This window comes from Arvicanthis niloticus, chromosome 5, assembly GCF_011762505.2.
Source record: "Arvicanthis niloticus isolate mArvNil1 chromosome 5, mArvNil1.pat.X, whole genome shotgun sequence".
Classification (NCBI taxonomy): Eukaryota; Metazoa; Chordata; class Mammalia; order Rodentia; family Muridae; genus Arvicanthis; species Arvicanthis niloticus.
Window position 1 is genome coordinate 19,449,114 of NC_047662.1, and position 13,180 is coordinate 19,462,293.

General features: G+C 46.9%; 1 protein-coding gene across 17 annotated transcripts in view; it reads left to right on the forward strand.

The window, feature by feature from the left end:
- Positions 1-8,548: 8,548 nt before the first annotated feature.
- Srrm1 (serine and arginine repetitive matrix 1) overlaps positions 8,549-13,180 on the forward strand; it is a 31,653-nt gene continuing 27,021 nt past the window's right edge. For 15 of the 17 annotated variants that reach the window (XM_034503373.2, XM_034503374.2, XM_034503380.2 and 12 more), the window contains exon 1: positions 8,549-8,695. In XM_034503373.2, coding sequence (XP_034359264.1) covers positions 8,675-8,695 — 21 coding nt within the window. In that variant the 5' untranslated portion in view covers positions 8,549-8,674. The remainder of the gene's footprint in view (positions 8,696-13,180) is intronic. The other 2 variants (XM_034503391.2, XM_034503392.2) reach the window with 1 other exon arrangement.

Here is a 13,180-nt window from a genome sequence, read left to right on the forward strand (position 1 = left end):
AGGAAATGCACCACATGTATGCAGTGTCCAAAGATGCCAGAAAAGGGTGACATAGCCCCTGAAACTGGAGTTACAGATGGTTGGGAAACACAATGTGGTGCTGGCAACTGAACCAGGTCCTCTGCACGAGCAACACGCACGTGCTTTCAGCTGCTGGGCCATCTCTCCAGCTCCTTTCATAGACTTTTGAGAATATTTTTAAGTTAAATCTAGAGATGCTTTGGGTGGTGCTTTAAAAGCACTTCCCTCTTTATGAGTACACTGTAGCTCAGACACACCAGAAGAGGGCATCGGATCCCATTACAGATGGTTGTGAGCCACCATGTGGTTGCTGGGAATTGAACTCAGGACCTCTGGAAGAGCAGTCGGTGTTCTTGACCTCTGAGCCATCTCTCTAGCCCCGAATTTTCCTTTTCCTTCCTCTTTCCTCTTCTTTCTAGGACTCCAAATATGGAAATGAGCCCAAGAGCAAAGCTTGGAGAGACCGAGATGCTCTGACAGTGACTGTGCTGTCCTCTACAATGATACTCAAGACTCAGAGGAACACAAGATGCACAAGCCTTCACTACGTGTTCTTTTTACTACATCTAGTGCAGAATGCAGATGTAAGATGGTCTGCAAAGCAGTAAACCGCAGGAGTGGAGAAGCGGCTCAGTGGTTAGAGGCCCTTGTTGCTCTTGCAGAGGACTTGACTTCGATTCCCAGCACCCACATCGGATAGCTCACAATGGCCTGTAACTCCAGCGCCAGGAGATCCAGTGACCTCTGCTTGCTTCCATGATCATTGGACTCATGTGCTCGTACCCACACATAGACACATGCATTCACACACAATTAAAACTTTAAAAAAATCTTAAATAACAACAGTAGTTAACTGTAACCTGTCTGGAAGAGAAAGACGAGCCAAAAGAAAGAACTGCACAAATGCTGAAGACATTGGAGTCAGCGGGCAAAGAACTTAAGATAGCAACAGTCGTGCTGTGAGGGGCTGTAGGAAGCTACTGCCACATGCCTCTAATCCCAACATTCGGGGATAGAGGAAGCCAGCCTGGGCTACAGAGTAAGGCCCTCCCTGGGAGCCGGGGAATGAGGAGGGCCTGGAGACATGCTCCAGTGGTTGAGACTGCATGCTTGCCTTCCAGAAGAATGGAGTTCAGTTTCCAGAATCTGGTGGGCAGCTCACAACCACCTATGATACCCGCTCCAGGAGATCTGATGCCCTCTCCTGGCCTCTGCAGGCCAGCTATGTATTCGTAGACTTATATAAAATTGACTATAAATAAATAGTTTTTTAAGAAGGGAAGAGATGTTTAAAAACACTGCCAACTCTTCCAGAGGACCCAGGTTCGGTTTCCAACATCCACATGATGACCCACAGCCATCTGTAACTCCACTTCCAAGGAAACTAACAGTCTCTTGCTAGGCATGGTAGCACATACCTTTAGGTCTCATTTAATCCCAGCACCAGGAGGCAGAGACAGGCAGATCTCTGAGTTCAGGTTAGCCTGGTCTTCCAAGTGAGTTCCCAGACAGCTAGGGCTACATAGAAGTGGGCATGGGATGGATCTCCTAGAGTCGCGGTTACAGACAACTGTGACCTGTCATGTGTGTGGAACTTGTCCTGGGTCCTCTGGACACACAGCTGATGCTCTGAACTGCTGAGCTGGCTCCCCAGCTCCCCTTGAGTGATTCTTAACCAACCCTGCATTTATAAGACATCGTGAGAGAGTCAGTTCTCAATGTCCACCTTGTGAGTTCTGGGACTCACACTCAGCTTCTCAGACTTGGTGGCAAGCTCCTTCACCTGTTGCATAAAACAGGGTGGTAAGGATCTTAACAAGCTAAAGATTTGGATGTGAGAGAGAAAAAGAGAAAGACCAGAGTGGCAAGCACAGTGGTCCACTTTTAAATGAACTCAGAGAGGCTGTGAGTCACTGCTGGTTTACAGCTGCCACTGCTGACAAGATATGGGACCTGTCTTGTCCACAGTGAGGGGACAAAGACACAGCATCTTGAGGAGTTCCCTAATCTTTTAGGGTCTACTGGGCTAAACCAGCATTGGTGGCTCGGAGGCATAAAAGAATTTTTAGGCCTAGCTAGTTTAAAGCATAGGTAGGAGGCTTTACGTACAAAGGGAAGAGGCAGGAACCCAGTCTATTACCACCCTGTTATTATTCTGTCCAAATTAGTTATGTATTCATTTACTTACTTATTTACTTTTGTTTCAAATTACTTTTAATTACGGGTATGTCCATGTGTGGGTATGTGGACATGAGTGTCTGCCGAGGCACTGGATACCCCTGGGATATAGTTACAGGCAGTTGTGAGCTGCCCAGAATGGGTTCTGAGAACCAGCTTGGTCAGATCCTCTGCAAGAGCAGTTCAAGAGCAGCTCTTGGCCACTGAGCCTTTTCTCTAGACCCTCCACTTATTTTTGACCTAGAGTCTCACATAACTTAGGTTGACTTCAAACTTGGTATGTATCGAGTATGACCTTGAACTCCTGATCCTCTAACCGTGACTTCCCAAATGCTGGAGGTTACCATGTCTGGCTCTGGCTAGTGTATTTAAGAGTAACCCAAAGCTGTGTATCTCATGCTAGCTAAACTGTAATTGCTGTTATGAGATACTATAGAAAAGATATATCCGGCTGGGTGTGATGGCACTAGGAAACAGAGGCAAGTGGATCTCAGTGAGCTCCTGCTTCAAAAAAGAAAGAGAGTTGGGTGGGGGAGGGGAAGAGAGAAGTTGAAGGAGGGAGGGAAAGAGAGAAGGGGGAGGGGAAGGGAGGAAAGATGGAAGGAGGGAAGAGAGAATGCATAGACTGGAGGAGAGAATTCTTGACACAACTCCTCAGCCCCGCACACTGGTGTTCCTCTTACTTTTCCAGGTCTTATTTATTTATTATTGAAAAAGGGTTTCAGAATACAGACATCCCTCACTGGCCTGGAGCTGGATATGTAGAGCAGGCTGGCTTCAAATTCATAGAGATCTGCCTGCTGCTGCCTCCCCAGTGCTGGGCTTAAAAGTATCTGCCACTATGTCCAGCTCAGTCCTTATATTAAGAAATATATGGCACAGCTGGATACATGCCTGTAATCTTAGCAATGTGAGGTGGAAAACGGAGGAAGATTCGGGGGTCATTCTAAGCTATGCAAAGAATTAAGAGGCTAGCCTGGACTATATGTAATTTTGTCTCCAAACGAAACAAAATGAAACAAAACAAAACACCAGACCAACAAACAAAACACATACGCAAAGAGTATGTGCCTGTAATAGCTATGGAGACCTTTAAGGGAAGGAAAACAAGAAACATAGTTACATTTTCCTTGATGCCTGTTGCTACATCCTCCCAGCTGCCCTGTAAACTCCCCGGCCTTACAGTTAGTTTCTTTACCTCCCTTTAAGAACACAGCAAGGACCCAGCACACAAGGATCCAACCGCTCATTTCTAATAACAAGCCACGCCTGCACAGAGGCCCAGTATCCCCAGAGGAAGCGCGCCATCTAGTGACTCAGTATTTACTTGCATGTTGTTTTCACAGGTATTTTCAATTTTTGTATTTTGTTTGTTTGTTTTGTTTTTGGAGACAGGGTTTCTCACTCTGTAGACCAGGCTGACCTCCAACTCCACCTGCCTCTGCCTCCCAAGTGCTGGGATTAAAGGCATGCGCCACCACTGACCAGCAACATTTACTTATTTGTATGCAGTGAGCATATGCGGGGTGTGTGTGTGTGTGTGTGTGTGTGTGTGTGTGTGTAGGTCAGAAGACAATTTCCTGGAGTTCATCCTCTCTTTCCACCATATGGGTTCTGGCTCTATGATTGAACTCAGCACTTTATCAGGATTGTCAGCAAACACTCATACTTCCAAGAGCCAGTTTGGCAGCTGTGGCAGGTTGTGGGTTTTTCGATTTTTTCCCCCATTTTTTTTTTTTTTTTATACTGAGGATTGAAGTAAGGGCCTGAGATATGCTAGGCAAACAGGATACCACTAAGCTGTCTCTAGCCTTTTATTGTCATTGTTGTTTTGTTTTGTTTTGTTTTGCTTTTGAGATAGTGTTTCTCTGTGTAGCCCTGGTTATCCTGAAACTAGCTCTGTAGACCAGGCTGGCCTCAAACTCAGAGATCCACCTGCTTCTGCTTCCAGAGTGTTGGGATTAAAGGCGTGTGCTACCACCCTTGGCTAAAAGATTGATTCTTTATTTATTATGTGTATGTCTGTGTGACTGAGTGAGTTTATTCCCACCATGTGCATGCAGGTGCTACAGAGGCCAGGTGTTTGTGTGCCACCAGATATGGGTGCAAAAAAAGATACCTGGGTCCTCAGGAAGACTTGTACATACTTGCACCTGCTGAACCTCCAGCCTGAAGCCATACCCCAGCGTTGTAGACCAGGGTGGCCTTGAACTCTCTGCCTTGTGAGTGTTGGCAGTAAATGAACCTGCCACCACCACCCAGGAGGGACCAGTGAATTCAAACTAAGGGGACAGAATATGTCCTGAGGGGTGGTCCATCACAGAGTAGAAGAAAATATTCTCAAGATCCTGGAACCACATCCCTACCTTTTTTTATACTTTATTTCATGACAGTCTCTAGATTGTCCGAGCCAGCCTGTACCTCACAATCCTCTTACCTGGGCTTTCCAAAGGCTGTGATCACAGGCTTGTGCCCCATGCCTGGCTCTCCTCTGCTGGGGTTCATCCCCTGTAATTGCTGTAACTAATAGGATATTGTAGAGACTGTCTTACGTGTCTTTTGAGGTTCTTTCATGCTTGTGTTCTCTTGGAGGATAGCCACTTGGCAACATCAGGAAAATAACCCAGGAACAGCACACTGTGGCAAAGAGCTGAGGCCACTTGCTAACAGACATGTGGATCATATCCAATATCCTGAGAGACCTAAGCCCGAGCCATTCACCTAAACAACTCCAGACTCCTGACCCACAGAAACTTCTGTAAGGCCCCCACAAGGGGAGGACTTCACCCAAGTGGCCACCCATTAACTCACAAGACACCGAACTTGATGCAATCAGCAAGAGGTATATTTTGATCAGTATACTGAGGTCAAGACCCATGACCCATGAAGGGGCAGTGGGGTTAGACCCCGGGGGCTTTGGAGACAGAGAGAATTTAAAGTAAAAAACCACAACTCAGGGGAGGGGGAACCACAACCCAGGGGGAGTGAAGGGGGGGTTGTTGGAGAGCACCTTTGGAAAGTCCCAGCCCATTATTCAGTTTGTGACAGGGTCCAAGGAACAGCCATGGGGAACATGTTGTATAGGCTATTCTCTAAGAGCCTATTCATAATCAACCATCTATCTTGTGGTCAGCCAAATTCCTGAAACACAGAGCTCACGACCAAGCTGACCTGCACTCTTGGTTCTGCCCAGCCTGCTAGGAGATTTTGAAAATTTTTAACCCTTTCACTTCGAGATGATAATATATTGTTTTAAGTTTGGGGATAATCAGTTTTGTGTAATCCTTGCTGATGCTCACAGAACCTTTTTACTTTTACTTATGGTGCTGTGAATCGCTGAATCTAGGGCAAGCACTCTACCACTGAGCTGTCCCAAGACCCACCGACAGGAAGGAAGGACTGCAGGTAGGCAGGTGGGCCAGTTCAGATATGGGGTGCCAGCCCAGAACTACTATGTTCGCTGAGCTAAAAATAAAAAAGCAGGTTCAGTCAGTCAGGGCAACTCTCTGACACCCAGCTCATAAGAACACTTAATTTTAGACAGGGTCTCTCTACATAGTCGGGCTGTCCTAGAATGCTTAGAGATCCACCTGCCTCTGCCTCCAAGTGCTGGGAGTAAAGGTGTGTGCCACTACACCTGCTTCAAGAGCAAACATTTAAAAGGGGGCGGGGGGGGGCAAAGATGAAACCATATCTCAGTTTGGATGGTAGAGTGCTTGCCTGACTATACAAATATTGAAGCGCAAGGAAAATTAAGAGAAATATGGGGAGAAGTCAGTAAATGTATAAACATGTAAATAAAATAACAATGTCCAGTAAGCCATGTGGACAGGGCATCTACCACTTTAGGAAGGCTGTTTCTCCCCACCCCTCCAACCCCCGGAAAAGGCTTTACAGAAATGATGTATGAGTGTCGTTTTCTTTGTTTGAGTAGCATTGGCCAGCCTGGAGCTCCCTGTGTTCATGACTTCTTAGTCATTGTAGGCTTACAGATTTACAGGCTAAAAAACTGCCATTTCAAGTTTAACCTGTTTGCAATCAGTCAAATGTCTGCAGTTTAGAACAGCTTCAGGTTAAATGTCAGGGGTTGGGTGGGGGTGGGAATGGGGGAAGTGACTGGGGATATGGTGTTACAGCCTAAAGCTCTGAGGGCTGTGAAGGGGAAGACCATGCCCACAGAGTGAGGATAAAGGGCTGTCACAGGGAGCAGTCCGGGCTTCATCTGGAGGACAAGGGAAAGCCAAAGCAGGGTTTTTTGGGTGGGTTTTTTTTCTTTTCTTTTCTTTTTTCTTTTTTTTTTTTTCTTTTTTTTTTTTTTTGGTTTTTCAAGACAGGGTTTCTCTGTGTAGTCCTGGCTGTCCTGGAGCTCACTCTGTAAACCAGGCTGGCCTTGAACTCACAGAGATCCCACCTGCCTCTGCCTCCTGAGTGCTGGGATTAAAGGCTCACACCCGCACCACCCGGGCAAAGCAGGGTTTTTAATTGAATGTGATAGGCTCCAGATAATCATCTTAGAAAATCACGTTGACAATGGGTGGGATGAGACACAAACCCAGAAGTCGAGGAAACAGGATAATGGATTCTTACATAGACCCAGACAGTAATCCGAAGGACCAGTCTTAAAGACTGGGCTGGCAGTGGTGGCTATTTTAATTCCAGCATTCTGGAGGCAGAGGCAGGAGGATCTTTCCTGTTTAGCTATCCAGGTCTACATTGTGAGTTCCAGGACAGCCAGGGCTATACAGTGAGACCTTGTGTCAGAGAGAGAGTGAGAGGGGGGTGGGGATGGAGGGAAGGAAGGAAGGAAGGGAGGGAGGAAGGAAGAAAGGAAGGAAAGGAAGAGATGGCTCAGTGGTTAAGAGCACTGAATGAACATAGGTTACTTCTGTAGAGGACCCAGGTTCATGCTCAACACCCACATGGTAAACTAACAACAGTTTGTAACTCCAGTTCCAGGAGATTCAATGCTCTATTCTGTCCTTCTTGGACACTGCCAACATGTAGCATACATACATATATGCAGGCAACACACCCATATACATAAAAATAAATGATATTTAAAAACCACACCTGGGCTGGAGAGATGGCTCAGTGATTAAGAGCCTGCCTGCCTTCCTTCCTTTGTACTTTGATGGGGTTTCACTGTGTAGCCCTGGCTGTCCTGGAACTCGCTCTGAAGACCAGACTGGCTTTGAACTCAGAGATACCTATGGTTTTCAACAGCATCACTCTTTGGGCCTCGTTCAGAATGGATGCTGTGTAGAAAAGTCGGGAATAGGGATATCTGTTACAGAGCTAGTGCAGGAGTTCAAGTCAGAAAGGGACCTTGGGCCTCCATCATAGCCGCATGTGTGTTTCCTGATGGCTTGGGAGTGGAGTGTGCAGATGACTCTCAACAGCAAGATTGGTCCTAAACCAACGGAAAGCTACTGCCATCTACAGAGAAGGTTCAAAGACAGCCTCTCTGACTTCCCCGCTATTTTGCTTGGTTTGATGATTCTGACGGAGGGGACGAACCTAGTCATATCTGGTCTGCGGGCGTCCAAGTGGGAAAGTCAACCCCTTTTAAGTATGAAAGCCAGAAAAAAAAAAATGCCTGGGGACGTTAGGGTTTTTAAACTGATACTCCTTGGGCAGACACGCTCACTTCCCGACTTTTCTTTTCCATGAAAAAGCAGAAGAGGTGCGCGTGTCTGTGAAACATGGAGTAACATAAGGTTGCCCCCAGAAGTTTTCTTAAGAGAGAAAGCGCTTGGTGGACGCACTAGAGGGCCCGCCCTGGCCCTCTTCCACTTCCTGCCCTTCAGCGTGGTTTCGCAGCACAAGTACAGAGAGGTATCCAATGGACACCTCAAGCACAAGCCAGATGCGACGCACATCCGGCTAACACGCGGGCTACATTGGGACTGACACTCCAGGGTCAGCCCCGCCGGCAACCTCGTAGAGCCCACTCATATCTCAACTTTCACAATGACAACTGGCGTACCGGGCCGCCTCATCAGCACCACCCCTAAGCAGTCATTCTCTTCCACGACTACTCCATCCACATCAGATCTGAGGCCTTCTCCCCCCCCACCCCCATCTCCCCTCAAGTCCCTCCGCCTTCCCTACGGGTCGAAGGAAGGATCAACTCAAGTCGCGCGAACACCGCTCATCCTGCGCCACAAAAAAAAAAAAAAAAAAAAAAAAAAAAAAAAAAAGATCTGTAGGGTGGGGCGACCTAAGGATTCGTCCTCTTATTTCCATTGGTTGTAGTCGTCCGGCTCACCTCTCATTGCGAAAGGCTGCGGACCTGCTGCGCTTGCGTCTTTCTCGTGGCGTACTGAGCAGGCGCAGCTCCATGCCCGCCGGAGGGGGCGGGTGTAGAGGCGCGCGCAACATCCCGGCGCTGGGCTCCCCTCTGCCGGTCCCGCCCTCCGTCGCGGCGGCGCGGTGCACACTGGGATAGGGAGCGATCTCCGAGCGAGGCAGCAAGATGGACGCGGGATTCTTCCGCGTAAGTAGGAGCGCGGGGATCTGGGGAGAGGCGAGAGGCTTGTTTGTAAGACCCGAGGGGGCGCTCAAAATTCGGGACAGGACGGCCCGTGGAAGGAGGCCTTAGAGACCCCGAGGGGGCTTGTGGCCAGCGCACCCTGTCCTCGGCCTTGCGGCCGAGACCGGTGCGCCCCTGCGCAGTCTCCTCCTCCGGGATCGTCCCCCCTACGCGGCAGCGGCGGTGGCCGGAAAATGGCGGCGGGAATGGGCTAGAGTCGAACCTCACCGGCCGCCTTGGCGAGGCCTGCAGGCCGGGCGCCGCACCGGCCGCCAGGGCTTGGGGCCTAGCGGCGCCCCAAGGAGGAAGTCACTGTGGGGAGGCCGGTGGGAAGCCTGAGGCGGCTGCGGGGTGCCGGTTGTACGGTTTGGGGATACGTCCTGAAAGAGGTTTTTGAGGAGAGGGCCCTTTTTTAGCGGCAGCTTTGGAGAAAGCGAGCGCACCCCCAACCCCCAACCCCCACGTACAGCGTCCACCCTCTGGGTCTTAAGCTTTCGCGGCGGTGCAGGGTCAGAGTTCGTGAGCGCTCCCGCCCAATTTGATAGCTCTTCGGGGAGGAGAACTTAGATAATTTGTAGTTGGAACATTTGAATCGGAGGCTTTTAGAGCGGACTGTGTGTGCGAGGGTGGAGGCAGATTACGGTGTGAACCCACAGCGCTTCCCGCTCTTCGCTAAGCACTCTTTCCCAGCGGCCCATGTTTGGAGGCCGGGGGTTCTACCCTAGGACCAGGCAGGGGACATTACCTTGCAGTTGATACACGTATCCCACACTAAGGCAGTTTATTAGGTCCACCCTTGAAGGAAACTAACTACAGGTCGAGATCTAGGTGTATGGGAACGGACACTTGTGGGATTAAAAGTAGCAAGGATCCCTTTGGGGATCGCTGATTCTTTTCAATGAAGAAGAGAATCTTAGAGACTGCTTGGTAATTAAAAGTTCAAGTCCTAGCTATTTGTCAAACGACTTAGGTTTTTGCATTTCCTGGATCAAACATACAGTTTGTGTACAATTTTTTTTTTTTAAGAAAAAAAATTGGGGGGGGGGGGGCTGGAGAGGTGGCTCAGGGGTTAAGAGCACTGACTGCTCTTCCAGAGGGCCTGAGTTCAGTTCCCAGCAACCATATGGTGGCTCACAACCATCTGTAATGAGATCCGATGCCTTCTTCAGGTGTGTCTGAAGACAGCTACAGTGTGCTCACATACATAAAATAAATAAATAAATCTAAAGGAAAAAATTGGAAGAGCAAGGGAGATAATAAGGGTGCCTCTTGTGACTGGGTATGTAGTTCATGGGAGCTTGTCTGATATGAACAAGGCACTGGGTTCCATCTCCAACACCCCAAATATTTGCAATACAAACCAGGCACTTAACCTTTGTGGTCAATCCTCATTATTTCTTATGGCACAGGTGGTACACTTAAAATCAGTTAAAGGATTCTTTTACTTGTCAATTATTTCTTTCCTCCCCCCTTTCCCCTTCAGTTTTCCTTTTGGTTTTTCAGGAAGTGGTTTCTCTGTGTAGCCTTGGCCATCCTGGAACTCTGTAGGCCAGGCTAGCCTTGATCTGTCTGCCTCTGCCTCCCGAGTACTGGAATTAAAGACATGTGCTACCCACTGCTGGCCTTGTCAGTTCTTTTCTTTTTTTTTGTTTTGTTGTTTGGTTTGGTTTGGTTTGGTTTTTTTCGAGCCAGGGTTTCTCTGTGTAGTCAACTCTGTAGACCAGGTTGGCCTCGAACTCAGAAATCCGCCTGCCTCTGCCTACCAAGTGCAGGGATTAAAGGCATGTGCCACCACTGCCCAGCCTTGTCAGTTATTTCTAATGGAAAGGAGATTGAAGAAAGAAAACAAAGGAATACATCAAGAGAAGTTGTCCTTCAAAACGGACAGAATCTGGAAAAAATCCAGTTTTTAAAATATTTTCTTTACACTTACCTAGATGAAGCAGGTCTTAGAGGGGAGGGTAATTGAACTGTTTTGAAACTGGGTTCTCTAAGCCAGACTTCCCCTGGAGTCCTGCCTTGACCTCCCAGTACTAGAATTTCAGACATATGCTACACACTGGCAAAATCGGGGAGTTGAGTCTGAGAAAAGTTTAGGTTGTCAGGCAGTGGTCCATGCCTTTAATCTCAACACTCTGGGAGGGGAGGCAGAGGTTGGCAGATCTCTGTAAGTTTGAGGCCAGCCTGGTCTACAGAGTAAGTTTCAGGACAGCCAGGGCTACACAGAAACCATGTCTCAAAAAAAAAAAGGAGAGAATTTGGGGGATTTTTAGATCAGTTACCTAGTACAACCTGATTCTGGCTAAAATCGGATTTAAGAATTGGCATTGCACTTATTGAATAACAATAGCTTTTCAAGGTAAATTTCTTTTTTTCCTTTTTCTTTTTTTTTTTTTTTTGGGGGGGGATGGTGGTTGACAAGATCTTGATATGCAGACCAGGCTGGCTTTGAACTCTTTAGAGATGGCCTATCTATAAAGGTGCAGGCCACTGCTCTCAGCCCAAAACTTTTTTTCCTTTAAAACCTTTTTGGATTTGCAGTACTGGGGCCCATGCACGGCTTTGTATTTGTTAGCCAAGCACTGTCCACACAGTTACAACCTTTTTGGATCACTTTCCAGGTGACTTGAATAGGTTTGATCTTTTCACTGACATCAAATAGTAATAATGCCATGTAATGAAGAAATGAGGGTAATTGGCCTTAGCACCCCAGATATTTATCTTTATTTTTTGGTTCATTGCCCCTAATTTAGTGCGTGGGGAAAACATCCTCAGAGATTAGGTTATGTGTTCTCAAGACTTAGCTGACACACTAAGTTTTGGTTTGGTTTGGTTTGGTTTGGTTTGCCTTCTCAAACATCTTAGGTTTTGAGACAGGGTCTCACTCCGAAGCCCTAGCTGTTGACTAGGCTAGCCTGCAACTCATGGAAACCCTCCTGTCTCTGCTTCCTGAGTGCTGCCATTAGAGGTTTTGGACACCATACCCAACCCAAAACTTTTTGCTGCTGATAAGTGCACTGGGTACCATACCTGGGGTGTTGTTACATGAGACTGAATTCTCTTGCCGCTCTGCTATATATAGTCAGACCAAACAAAAGCTTTATCACTTTTCAAGGGACTGTTGTAGCTAATCAGCAAACTAATCTTTAGGTCTCAGGTCAGAGCCTTCCCTGTTTAATTGAGCCAGGAGGAAGGATGGATAAACAAAAAACTGATACCATGCTGTTCTGATGAGTCCTTTGGTGAAGTTTGTTTTTGTGTACACAAAAACTGTTGTTTGTTCCCCCAGATAGGGTTTTGTTGTAGTCTAGGCTGCCCTAGGATTTGCAAGTCTGTCTTGAACCCCTAATCCTTTTCTTTTGTCTTAAATTTTAGAATTATGAGAGTATGCCTTCTCACCTGACTTTAAATTCATTAATTCACATTTTTCTTTCTCCTTTCTCTGCTCCTCTCTTCCCCCTCTCCTTTTTTTCCCTCCCCCATTTCTCCCTTTCTCTCCATCCCTTCATCCTTCCCCATCCATTTTCCTTTCTGAGACAGGATTGGAGACCCAAACTCAGTATGTAGTTGAAGTTAACTTGTCTTCCTTAAACTCCCAAATGCTTGGATTATATTTGTGCACCACTGTGCCCCACATTTTTGTTTCTTGGCATGCACCCGGTCCAGCACACTGGGTTTCCTGTATCTCTATCAAGCTGTGGAGCCAAAAATGACCTTGAACTTCTAATCTAACCTTTCGAATCCCTAGGACTCAGATTACAAGTACTATACCTACTATACCTAGGATCCAACCCAGGCCTTCCTGCATGCTAGGCAAACACTCTGCCACTGAGATGTATCCCTTCTGCCAGTTTTGGTTTTGATAGTGTTTTGTTATGTTGACTGGAACTTGATGTGTCTACCAGACTACACTGGAACTAGCTGCAGTCTTCATGCTTCTGTCTCTTCACATTCTTAAAGTTGTGGCAAGCTGAACAGAATAGTCTTCCCATGCTCTAGTGCCACCGCAACCTTGCAGTTGATGTTGCTTTTAGGAGGGAAGGCAAACTTGCAATGTTGCAGTTTTCTCATTTAAACACCTGCAAAAGTATATGTGTCAAAGTTAACATTGATTGTGGAGAGGGTATCTTACTCTATTGCTGTATTTTATTTGACCTAAGAATGTATGGTTTTAAATAAAATGTAGGTGCTATGTGTCAACTACATTTAGAAAAGAATGTACGTTATATCTGAATATTAGTTATGGTGTTTCTAATCAATTATTTTGGCTGTAAAAGTTGCAGCCTTTATTTGCTATTAAAGAATTTTACTTTGGGTTCTTGATAGATGGCTCAGACATAATGTAGGCAAGACATAAACAGACTTTTTTTTTTAACCTCAGAAAACTGGAAAAGTATTGTAATGTGGTAAAATGAACAAAGAAAGAACTAGGAATGGCGCCACATACCC